This window comes from Carassius carassius, chromosome 1, assembly GCF_963082965.1.
Source record: "Carassius carassius chromosome 1, fCarCar2.1, whole genome shotgun sequence".
NCBI lineage: Eukaryota > Metazoa > Chordata > Actinopteri > Cypriniformes > Cyprinidae > Carassius > Carassius carassius.
In genome coordinates, this window is record NC_081755.1 from 41528761 (window position 1) to 41540531 (window position 11771).

Below are 11771 nucleotides of genomic sequence, written 5' to 3' on the forward strand. Positions count from 1 at the left end.
CAGCAGAGACTTTATGCAAATTTGATACCTCTCCATTTTTACCATTTTGCTGAGCCCTTGAGATGACGGGCTAACAGAAAAGTACCATTCTCTGCTCATTCACCCCTACACATCTCCTCTTTGTCTCTTCAGGTTTTGAGGGAAGGCTGTGTGAGAGTAACATCGATAACTGCAAGCCTGACCCGTGCCACCATGGCACTTGCATAGATGGCATTGCCAGTTACACTTGTAACTGTGAGCCGGGCTACACTGGCTACCGCTGCGAGAACCAGCTCAACGAGTGCCACAGCAACCCCTGCCAGAATAGTGGCAAATGTGTGGACCTAGTCAACAAGTATATCTGCCAGTGTCAACATGGCACATCAGGTGAGGCATGATGTATCAATAATTCAGCTGTATTTGTTACATTAGGTTTTGTTTGTTACATATTAAAGAAGGTTTTTGCTTCCCACACAGGTACCAACTGTGAAATCAACTTTGACGACTGTGCTAGCAACCCCTGTGACTACGGAATATGCAAAGATGGCATAAACCGCTATGAATGTGTCTGCAAACCTGGCTTTTCTGGTGAGACAGGGAGAGACCCCCCGCCTCTTTTTTATACAAATTAGAGTAAGCTTTTGAATTCAGGGATAAAGCCCACTATAAACTTCTCTTCCTTTCAGGGCCTCAATGTAAAGATGAGATTGATGAGTGCCAGTCTAATCCCTGTCGCAATGGAGGAACCTGTGTAGATGATGAGAACGGCTTCCATTGCCAGTGCCCTGAAGGCTTCCATGACCCATTCTGTTATTCACAAGTGGACGAGTGTGCCAGCAGCCCATGTTTGCATGGGACCTGCAGGGACGATCCTAATGGGTAAAGCTCCATAACAAACTTTAAAACCAGCAGGAAGGTATTAAATGGAGACGTGCTTTGAGTATGACTCTTGTTTGCATTGCTCCTGCAGCTATCGATGTGATTGTGAGCCTGGATGGGTTGGTAAGCACTGTGACCTAGACCGAAACGATTGTTTGCCCAGCCCCTGCCAGAATGCAGGCACCTGTTTCGACCAGCTCAATGGTTTCACTTGCAAGTGTCGGCAGGGTTTTAGAGGTGAGATATATACATCACGTTAGTATGCATTTTATAATAAAAACAACAAAAACAGGTTTTTTTACACATTGTTCCACTAAAAAGATAAGATTTCCTCTCTAATTTAATTCAACCTCTACCACTGAAAAGGGTGTAATGATTCCCCAATAAAGCATTAAAACTGCCCCTACTGCAAGTTCTTAAAAATTGCACTCTTCTTGCCAATAGCTACATTCTGACAGCTGTCTCCCATCCTCAGGTAACTTATGTCAAGTGAACATCAATGAGTGTGCCTCTAGCCCATGTCTAAATCGGGGAACCTGTATGGACGGAATCGCCAGTTTTACATGTCTCTGTGAGCCACCTTATAGCGGACCCACATGTGCAGAGCTGCTCACACCTTGTACTCCAAACCCCTGTGCCAACCATGCTTCCTGTGTGCACACACCTGACTACCTGGGCTACCAGTGTAACTGTCAACCCGGATGGCAGGGTAAGTCACTTAAACACATTTTAATTCAAGTCTATAAGAACTGAGTTTGCTAAAGAATGTCTAACTTCAAGTGTCCTTTCCACCACAGGTCAGTTGTGTAACATTGACATAAATGAATGCACATCTAACCCCTGTAAGAACCGCGGGACCTGTACCAATACTTTGGGTGGCTATATGTGCTCCTGCCGTGCTGGCTACTCTGGACCCAACTGTGAAACTGATATTAACGACTGCTCACCAAGTGAGTCAAACTCAATAGAAACCAGGTTTTTATTCCTGGTCTCAAATGAAAGGGTCCAACTTTTCTTTAGCACAGTTGGCCTGGTCTAATAGTGTTTTTGGTTTTGTCAGATCCCTGTCTAAACGGAGGATCCTGTACAGATGGAGTAAACTCATTCCGCTGCAGCTGTCTGCCAGGCTTCACAGGGGCACACTGTGCTACCGAGGTAAATGAGTGTCAGAACAACCCCTGCAAGAATAGAGGCACTTGCACGGACTACGTCAACAGCTACACTTGTACTTGCAAACCTGGCTTCACGGGCCTACTCTGTGAGACCAACATACCAGACTGCACTGAAAGGTAAGTCTGTGAAGTCACTCATACCTTATAAAAAGATATGTAGCTAGTAGTAGCTCATAATAAAACAAATAATCTCCTTGTTTTAGCTCCTGTTTTAATGGAGGCACCTGCACTGATGGGATCAACGGCTTCAAATGTACCTGCCGGTCAGGATTCACTGGAGACTACTGCCAGTACGAGTTGAATGAGTGTGACTCTCAGCCATGCCTTAATGGAGGAGTTTGTCAAGATGCCCTCGAGTCATATCACTGCTCGTGTCCAAAAGGCTACACTGGCCCCCGTTGCCAGGTATTAATTCCAGATCATACCATAATCTAAACATTCTTCACCAATTTTCTAAAATTACATTCAATAAAAAATTTATTGGAATAGAAGAATAACATTAAAAAAAATAAACATTTAAAATCAGCGATAGAATAGAATCGTTCAAATAAATTATAGAATAAAATATATCTTTTTATCTCTTTTTTTAGTATCCAGTTGATTGGTGCAGGCCTTCTAACCCATGTAAGAATGGTGGACGCTGCAGACAGAAAGATGCCTCCTTCACATGTGACTGTTTGGGAGGCTGGTCAGGTCGTTATTGTGACATCCCAGGAGTGTCTTGTGAAGTTGCAGCCAGACAGAGAGGTATTTAAAATTGCATATGACTTTATTTTACGAATACAGTGTAAACGCCTTGATAACGGTCAACACTCTCATACACAGGACTCCAAACAGATGAGCTTTGCCACCATGGTGGACACTGTGTCAATACTGGCAACACGCATTACTGCAAATGTCCCGCTGATTACACAGGCAGTTACTGTGAGTACCAGTTTGACCACTGTGAGGACAAACCTTGCCTCAATGGTGCCACCTGTAGGAGCTACATGGGAGGATTCACCTGCGATGTGAGTCATCTTACCACTGCTACAAATAGCATATATTACCATTGCACTAGTATAAAGCCTAATTACCTGAAGAAATTTCAGAACTGATATTGAACTTGAAATGCTTTTTCTCCAGTGCATGCCTGGTTATGAGGGGGACAACTGCGAGAGAGAGGTCAATGAGTGTCAGTCTCATCCGTGTCAGAATGGAGGAACCTGCATTGACCTGGTGGGACATTACATCTGCTCCTGCCCTCCAGGCACACTGGGTAAGATAGATTTCTAAAATCAAAATTGACCTGGAGTAAAATGCAAAGAATCAAAGTTTTTTAGCCTCAGGTGCAAATATCTAAATATATAAAACCTTTCAAAACTTTGGGTTCGGTAAAGTTATTTGTTTGATTTAAAAAAAACAGTAATGTTGGAACAACTTAAAATAAGTATTTTCGGTTTTAAAATCATTTTAAAATGTAAAGTTTTCCTGGGAAGCAAAGCAGCCATTAGTCCAGTCTTCAGTGTCTCATGATCTTTCAGAAATCATTCTAGTATGCTTGATGTTCAATATCAGTAATTATTATTATCAGTGCTGAAAACAGTTGTGCTGCATATTATTTTGATATCCTATATTTATTTAGGATTATATGAAGAACAGAACAAAAATAAATTTTGGTCAGTTTAAAGCATATTTGATGAAAGTAATAATTTCAAGACAAAGATCTTACTGTCCCCTAACCTTTGAATGGCCGTGTACATAGTTCCACATAGGTTGGAATAAGGTTACTGTAATATTTTTATTATGACCTTTTTAGGGGTCCTCTGTGAGATAAACGAGGATGACTGTGCAACTCCCTCATGGCCTCGGGGGATGCCCAAGTGTCAAAATAATGGCACCTGTGTGGACAGGGTTGGAGGGTACAGGTGTAACTGCCCTCCTGGATTCACTGGAGAGCGCTGTGAGGGAGACATCAATGAGTGCTTTTCCAGCCCCTGCAACCCCTCCAACAGCTTGGATTGCATACAGTTGCCCAATGATTACCAGTGTGTGTGCAAACCCGGCTTCACAGGTGAGAGATGACTAAAAACTGAAAACCGTTTCTTTGACTTACATATACAACATTGTAATGTGTCTAAATTCTAACTTTATCGTGTCTATAGGACGAGGGTGTCAGAATAGATTCAGTGTGTGCGAGTCTCAGCCCTGTAAGAATGGAGGAGTATGCTCCGTGTCCGGCAGCTCACCACTGGGATACACTTGCACCTGTCAGCTTGTGAGGATCCAGGCCTTATATCATTATGATCTTGTTGTTTCCATCTTTACTGTACTGTTAAACTTCAAAAGCAACTACTTGACGCCTCCTTGTCTCTTTCTCAGGGGTATGCAGGCGCTAACTGTGAGAGGAGCATGAACTGCAAAGAGCTGCCTTGCTACAATGGTGGCAGCTGTACTCTCACCTCACGAGGTGCACGTTGCGCCTGTATTCAGGGTTTTGGCGGGCCACTGTGTCAACACCGCAGCAATGAGGGCTGCTCCTCCAAACCTTGCCGCAATGGAGGCTTGTGTACAGAGAAAACCAGCTTCCCATTTTTCCACTGCCAGTGCATCAGTGGCTGGAAAGGCATACGATGTGAACAGGAACAGGAAATCAGGCTGCTGCCACTTCCTCATCCTTGCCCTATTGCTGAATGTCATGGCAAGGCCAATAACAGTGAGTGTGATAAAGAGTGCAATTCGTTCGCCTGCCGCTGGGATGGAGGTGACTGCTCTCTGGCTGTGATCCCCTGGGCACGCTGCTCAGACCCTCGCTGCTGGCGGCTCTTCAACAATAGTCAATGTGATGAGTTCTGCAACAATCCAGAGTGCCTTTATGATAACTTTGACTGCAAGAACAAAGAGAAAGTCTGCAAGTAGGTCTTGAACTAAGCTTTAATTGTTCTTCATAGGACTGTTTACGATGGTCTTTTGCTAATACACTCTCTCTTCCCTCAGCCCCATCTATGAGACATACTGTACAGACCATTACGCAGATGGGCTCTGCGATCAAGGCTGCAATACTGAAGAGTGTGGCTGGGATGGACTGGATTGTGCAAAGAAGATTCCAGAAGAACTTGCGGAAGACATGCTGGTTATTGTAGTTCGGCTGCCTCCCGAGGAGCTGCTAAGGACACAAACTGCTTTCCTGCAAAAACTTAGTGCAATACTGCACACCACATTGCGTTTTTGCCTTGATCAGAATGGGGAATACATGATCCGACCCTATAAAGGACATGGGAAACGCAGTAAACGGGAGCTTCAACCTCAGCAGGTTACTGGGTGAGTTGGGGTTGCTGAAATAATCACATTTGTAGAGCAAAATTATGTGCATTTCGCCTCAGATTCGAGTTTATTGAACTTGGAGTGTTGGCCAAAATAATGCAACTTAGTTGGGAAGTAACCTCTCAGTGAATGGCGCTTCATCCATCACTGCAATATCGACAATAACAAACCCTTGCCCACAAAATGTAACTAACGTGAATGTGCCTTAAATACTCTTTGGTTCTTCTGCAGGTCTATTGTATACTTGGAAATAGACAGCAGGCTCTGCTCCCAAGGTTTAAATGACTGTTTCCGGAATGCTAGCAGTGCTGCAGAATACCTAGGTGCTTTGTCTGCTAGGGAGATGTTGAATTTCCCATACCCCCTGATAGAAGTGGGCAGTAAGTATCCATACTTACACAAACTTAATTGCTTTCTTACATAGGTCCAGCTGTAATTCATTATCATACCAATCATTTCCAATTCTCTTTCAGGTGTAAATAAAGGACTGAAGGATGTTATTCCCGAATGGGGTAAGCTACTGCTAGTAGGAGTAGCTTCTCTCTTCTTGTTGGTTATCTTGATGGTGGGCATGTTGATTGCCCGCCGCAAACGTGAACACAGCACACTCTGGTTCCCTGAGGGCTTCTTCCTCAAGAAGGAAACAAGCAGTAACAAGAACCGCAGAGAACCTGTGGGCCAAGATTCCCTGGGCATGAAGTGAGTCCTTCATGCATTATTAGTGCTTTTAATATACCTATTGCCAGTATAATTCATTTGAATATCCCTTTCAAAGGGACTAATTAGCATTCATGACTCTTTGCAGACACATGCCAAAGACAGTGGAAGAGTCTCTTTTGGCAGAACACAGTGACCAGTGGATAGACACAGACTGCCCAGAGGCAAAACGACTTAAGGTGACAGACCATTTATCCTTTCTCTTACGATGTATATGCGTATGCATCAATGAAACAGTTCTGTATCTTAATATTGTTGGCTTTATTTATACACAGGTGGAAGAGCCCAGTATTCTGTCTGATGGTGAGGATGCAGTTGACAGCAGACAGTGGACACAGCACCACTTGGCAGCGGCAGATATCCGTATGCCACCTTCAATGGCTCTCACACCTCCACAGGGAGAATTTGACAGCGATTGCATGGACATCAATGTCCGAGGCCCTGGTGCGAAATCTTTTGCTGTTTACTCTTACTCCTTGGTTATGTCCAGTTGTCCCGACTGATTAGTGGCATTGCATAGATAAAGTTCAGGTACAATAATAGCAAATGTATTCAAAACATTTACAAACTTTTATTTCTTATAGATGGCTTCACACCCCTAATGCTGGCATCCTTCTGTGGAGGTGGGTTGGAGCTAGAGGTGACCGAAGATGATGATTCAGAAGAATGCTCCGCCAACATCATATCCGACCTCATTTACCAAGGAGCATCGCTTGCAGCTCAGACCGACCGCACTGGAGAGACTGCTCTGCACCTGGCTGCACGCTATGCCCGAGCTGATGCAGCTAAACGACTCCTGGATGCTGGGGCTGATGCAAATGCACAGGATAACACAGGCCGCACACCTCTGCATGCAGCTGTAGCAGCTGATGCACAGGGGGTTTTCCAGGTAAAGTCACCTACAACCAAATATATGTGTTTATAAGTAGATTGACTATTGACTATTGAAACAGTGTCAGTTCTGATGTGTAACATATTCTTGCTTCTGCAGATTCTGATCAGGAACCGTGCCACAGACCTGGATGCACGCATGTATGATGGCTCCACTGCTCTGATCCTTGCAGCCCGTCTGGCAGTAGAAGGCATGGTGGAAGAGTTGATCACCTGTCATGCAGATGTCAACGCTGTTGATGAAATCGGTAAATGCAACAGAAAAGAAAAAGGATAGAGTTTCCTGCTCATTATGTGAGGTTGCATTGTTTCTGATGATTCTATTCTCTCTTCACAGGAAAGTCAGCTTTGCACTGGGCAGCAGCAGTCAACAATGTTGAAGCTACAGTTGCCTTGTTGAAGAATGGTGCCAATAAAGATATGCAGGACCTTAAGGTATGCAATTATATTCTTTTGAGGGTTTTGAAGGATTTATCTTCAGCCATGGTGTTCATTTTTACATTTATCTACTATCTTTAGGAGGAAACTCCACTATTCTTGGCTGCCAGGGAAGGTAGCTGTGAGGCTGTAAAGGTGTTGTTGGCTCACTTTGCCAACAGGGAGATAACGGATCACATGGACAGGCTTCCTCGAGATATCGCCCAGGAGCGCATGCACCATGACATTGTACAGCTACTGGATGAATATAACACTGTGAGAAGTCCGCCGGGCCATCCTGGGGCAGGTCACCACCTGTCTGGTAGCCACACCCTCTCAACACTCATGTGTCCTCCCAGCAACTTCCTCCAAGGGCTAAAAAGCACCCCGCAGGGTAAGAAGAACCGTCGCCCAGGGGCTAAAGGCATAGGTGGGCAACACGCTACCAGCCTGAAAGATTCATCAAAAGGACGCAACAAACGGCTGTCGCTAGACATGCAGAGTGCTTTGCTGGAGAGCTCTGTCACGCTCTCCCCCGTCGATTCGCTGGATTCGCCACGCGGAGGTGCCAGCAATGCCGGCTACATCACCAATCCGACCTCACCGGCCGCCATGCCCTCTCCAGGCCTTTTCCACTCCTCCATGTCTGTCCCTTCCACTCCAATGGTGCACAGCAGTATCTTGGATGGCACCAGTCCTTTTGCAGTCTCCCTAGCTCAGCTGAGCGACCTGAGTGATGGTGGGCTCTCCATGCAGGGGCGTGTGGCCATGCAAGGAGGCGGCATCAACCAAGGCCCTCACAACTGTGTGCTGAATGCCGGTCAGATGAGCCTCAACATGGGCATGGTAAGTCCAGTAAGCGTGCCATTTGACTGGCACAACCGCATGCCTCCATCTTCTCAGAGCTGTCAGCCCATGGTCAGCATTATGCATCCAGCAAGTAGCCAAGCAAGCATGATCCCTCAAACACCAACGCTGCAGCAAAGCAGCATGCTCATGCAGCAGGTGTTCCGTAATGCCCAGCAGCCCATCCTGCAGCCGACACCCGTCTCCAACACACCTTCTATTAGCCCGGTCAAACTGCCGTCCATTGCAGAGCAGCAGCCACAGCAACTTCACAGCCACTCCCTTACCAACCCAAACCACACCCGCATGAGCTCCTCCACTCCCCCGACCCCACAACAGGCACAGCCTCCTCCAGCTTTCTACCAGCCACAGCAGCCACAGACTCAGCCACCGCAGGCCTCAGCAGCCCCTCAGGCTTCGCAAGCACAGGCTATCCCATCTCAGGCACTCCCAGCACAGGCAAGCGTAAGCACCGCAGGCCCGGAGGATTACCCCACACCGCCCTCCCAGCACAGCTACAGCTCTGCCATGGATGCGACACCCAAGCATTACCTGCATGTGCCCAGTGAACATCCTTACTTGACCCCTTCTCCAGAGTCTCCAGAGCCCTGGTCCAGTCCCTCTCCTCACTGTGTGTCCGATTGGTCTGACTCCACCCCCAGCCCAGCCGTCACGGCTCCTGCTCAGACCCAGATTTCGCATGTCCAGGAGTCCAATGGGAAGATGCAGGTGTTTGCTTGAGCAGCTCAGCCTCCCTTAAATGTATGTGACTTTGAGAGAGTAGGGTTGACAAGCATCACTCTAGAGCTTGTTTTTTACTTACCCGTCAGCCCATTTCCAAGATTTTAATTGGATTAGGATTGACTGTTTTGCATCAAGAAGACCATCTGCTGGTATCCGCAGAAAGAAAGTTAAAGGGAAATTTGTGTTGTCTTAAAAAGAAAAGACAATTTAATGAAGTAAGACGTTCTGTCACAGATGGACTTGTTTTTTAATTATAAAAAAAGTATATGAAGAATACCACGTCTTTCATTTCAAAGACTTGGGGACACTCCTGAAACTAACAAACTTAAAAAAAAAATAGATTGAGTGAAAAGTGAAATGTTGAAGGAAATTCCTTTCTTTTTATTTATTGTCTTGTGTTTTTTCCAAACTGCCTTGGGGATGTTTTCACCCTCTTTCTGTCTCTGTTGTGTTTAGTGACCCCCATAACGACTGCCTTACTACTCCCAATATATTACATGGGACTCATGAGGTCTCCTCAGGTTCAATGTTACTACTGTTACAAGAGGAGCTACTCATGATTTCTAAGTTTGCCTGTTCTGCCCCAGTTTCATCAGCAGCAATTGACACAATCAGAACTTATACACCAGGCTTTTAAGTGACACACACACACACACACACACACACACACACACACACACAAACACATAATGAGATTAGAACTTTTATAAATTTTAGTGATATTTATTTAGTCTAGCTTTCAGAAACAGACTGGCACATGAAAACAGAGGTATATAGAGACCAATACAAGTGAAATATTCTGATTTAAAATGATTTTATATGTTTTGTAAAAGTATTTGAATGAATGTAGAGGGCCATCCGTGAAGCACTTCAAGGGGAAAAGCTTAAGAGAGAGAGAGATGGTAAGAAAACCCTGAAATCACAGTTCAGCATTTATAACAACCGTGCATAAAAGCGCCTCTCTAAAACAGGCCAGTGTTTAGAATGTTTTCAGTTTTGGCATATCAGTGGAAATTATTTTACTGAACATAGTTTCTTAAGTGACCTCACCGACTTACATAGGCCTGAGCTGGCCAACGCTCTACCCATTCCCTCTCAAAATCCCAGCCAGTCACTGCCTTATAGTCTTGCCTTGTGTAAATTTGTTTTCTGTTTGTCTTTTTATAACCACATTTTTGGAACCACAGTTAACTGTGGAACATTGATGTATTAAGCTGTGTTATAAGGCTGCTGCTTTGCGTCACTTCTTCAGTGACAGCCAACTTCCTTTCCGCTAACATTCCTGAGCAGAACCCACCAACCAGTGCTCGTGGAGACGCTGATCGCTGCGGACCTGATCTCTCCGTGTTCCTGAACCCTCACAAGCACTTCATTTCAATACTGAACAGCTGCAGCTGAGACCTGACCACTACAAAGTCTTCCTCTGGGGCTTTATGGAGCCAAGGCAGTGTGGTTGATTTAGTTTAATGTAATTTGATCCCTCAGGTCCAGCATTTCAATGTGGTCTAATCATATTCCATCTCCTTTTGGTTTGGATAGCAAGCATATGTGTTGTGTGTTGGGTACGTGGCTAATGGGGTTCTAATGGTCTGCTATTGCTCTGTTACTCCTCAGGGAGGTGTTATATAGCATGCAGTGTTGTCTGCATCTTTAGCAGTTCCCACCCCATCATCCTAGACGATGACATCTGTCGTGTCTGGTCAGAAGGCGTGAGATGGGAAACGCTACCATGTAGTGATGCCCCTGGCTTTCTGTAACATGTCCGTATGTTCATTCCTTGTCAATTTTCCCAACTGTAAGACCTGCATTTAATGACAGTGACAGCTGTTTTCTTGCTATCACCAAGAGGGATACACCCATTTCACTGAATTATGGCACATAAACATTGCTTTCAGCCATACATTATTATTTTAAATACTATTTGTGCTTATCTATACTGAATGTGCAGCTATGAAACTGTCAAATCTCCATGTACCACATTTCAAGGTTTGTGGTGGTTTTGGAGCCCATTCTGGACCTCTTTGTTTTCCTACATAAGTACTACTAAGCTTCGCTAACCCAACATAAGTCTTTCTTTCATTCATAACTTTTCATTTCTCGTGATACAGTTCTCCATATATTTTTGAAATTCCAGTACCTTTCTGTAAATATGTTTCACCTTGTTTAGGTCTACTTGTTTATGAGAAGTCTTATGTTTCTAAGAATGAATATGTACTAAAAAGAACAAAAAGTAAATGTACTTTTTATTAGCATTATTAAGGTGAGGATGTGACTGTGTATTGGTCTTGCATAACTAGAACAGCCATAGATATTTTCTTTTGTCTATTAATTTCCTATACTTGTTTAAAAGTAGTTTAAAATCATTGTATATAAACAGTTTTTTACAGTTTCTTTCTACAAAGTTGTAAAATATGTTACTTCTAATAAAGCGGTAGAAACTACATTTTACTAATGTCTTATTCTTTTTTGTCTCACCTTTTATATTTCCATACATTCTGGATCTGTCCAGTATTTTGTTTTAGATCAGATAAACTGGGCAAACTCTAATAATGACACGCCCTCTATCGCTATTCAGTGATATTGCAGCTTCAGCGTAGTAGGTATGAAGTTTAGCTGACTTGTAGGCATGAGCAGTGAGGGAAAAATCTTTACATGGCATGGGCAGCTGCCACAAAGACCTGCCCCACCAAGTTTTAGCATGTGTTCTTTCTCATGAGAAGAGGAGCACATGTGGGAAATTGAAAGCCTGTAGTTCAATTAGGCCGTTAAAGGGTAGTTCACCCAAAAATGAAAATTATCCTAGGTATCTATGACTTTCTTCTT

At 44.3% G+C, this 11771-nt stretch overlaps 1 protein-coding gene across 1 annotated transcript in view; it reads left to right on the plus strand.

Annotated features, from left to right (window-relative positions):
* notch3 (notch receptor 3) overlaps window positions 1–11394 on the plus strand; it is a 31526-nt gene extending 20132 nt beyond the window's left edge. The window contains exons 11-33 of the mRNA XM_059559341.1: window positions 133–366; window positions 457–567; window positions 666–858; window positions 950–1095; window positions 1334–1567; window positions 1656–1808; window positions 1919–2147; window positions 2234–2435; window positions 2621–2777; window positions 2856–3040; window positions 3156–3288; window positions 3829–4083; window positions 4175–4287; window positions 4392–4924; window positions 5007–5330; window positions 5565–5713; window positions 5807–6032; window positions 6139–6229; window positions 6326–6494; window positions 6635–6939; window positions 7042–7189; window positions 7279–7376; window positions 7461–11394. Coding sequence (XP_059415324.1) covers window positions 133–366; window positions 457–567; window positions 666–858; window positions 950–1095; window positions 1334–1567; window positions 1656–1808; window positions 1919–2147; window positions 2234–2435; window positions 2621–2777; window positions 2856–3040; window positions 3156–3288; window positions 3829–4083; window positions 4175–4287; window positions 4392–4924; window positions 5007–5330; window positions 5565–5713; window positions 5807–6032; window positions 6139–6229; window positions 6326–6494; window positions 6635–6939; window positions 7042–7189; window positions 7279–7376; window positions 7461–8945 — 5873 coding nt within the window. The 3' untranslated portion in view covers window positions 8946–11394. The remainder of the gene's footprint in view (window positions 1–132; window positions 367–456; window positions 568–665; window positions 859–949; window positions 1096–1333; window positions 1568–1655; window positions 1809–1918; window positions 2148–2233; window positions 2436–2620; window positions 2778–2855; window positions 3041–3155; window positions 3289–3828; window positions 4084–4174; window positions 4288–4391; window positions 4925–5006; window positions 5331–5564; window positions 5714–5806; window positions 6033–6138; window positions 6230–6325; window positions 6495–6634; window positions 6940–7041; window positions 7190–7278; window positions 7377–7460) is intronic.
* Window positions 11395–11771: the final 377 nt, after the last annotated feature.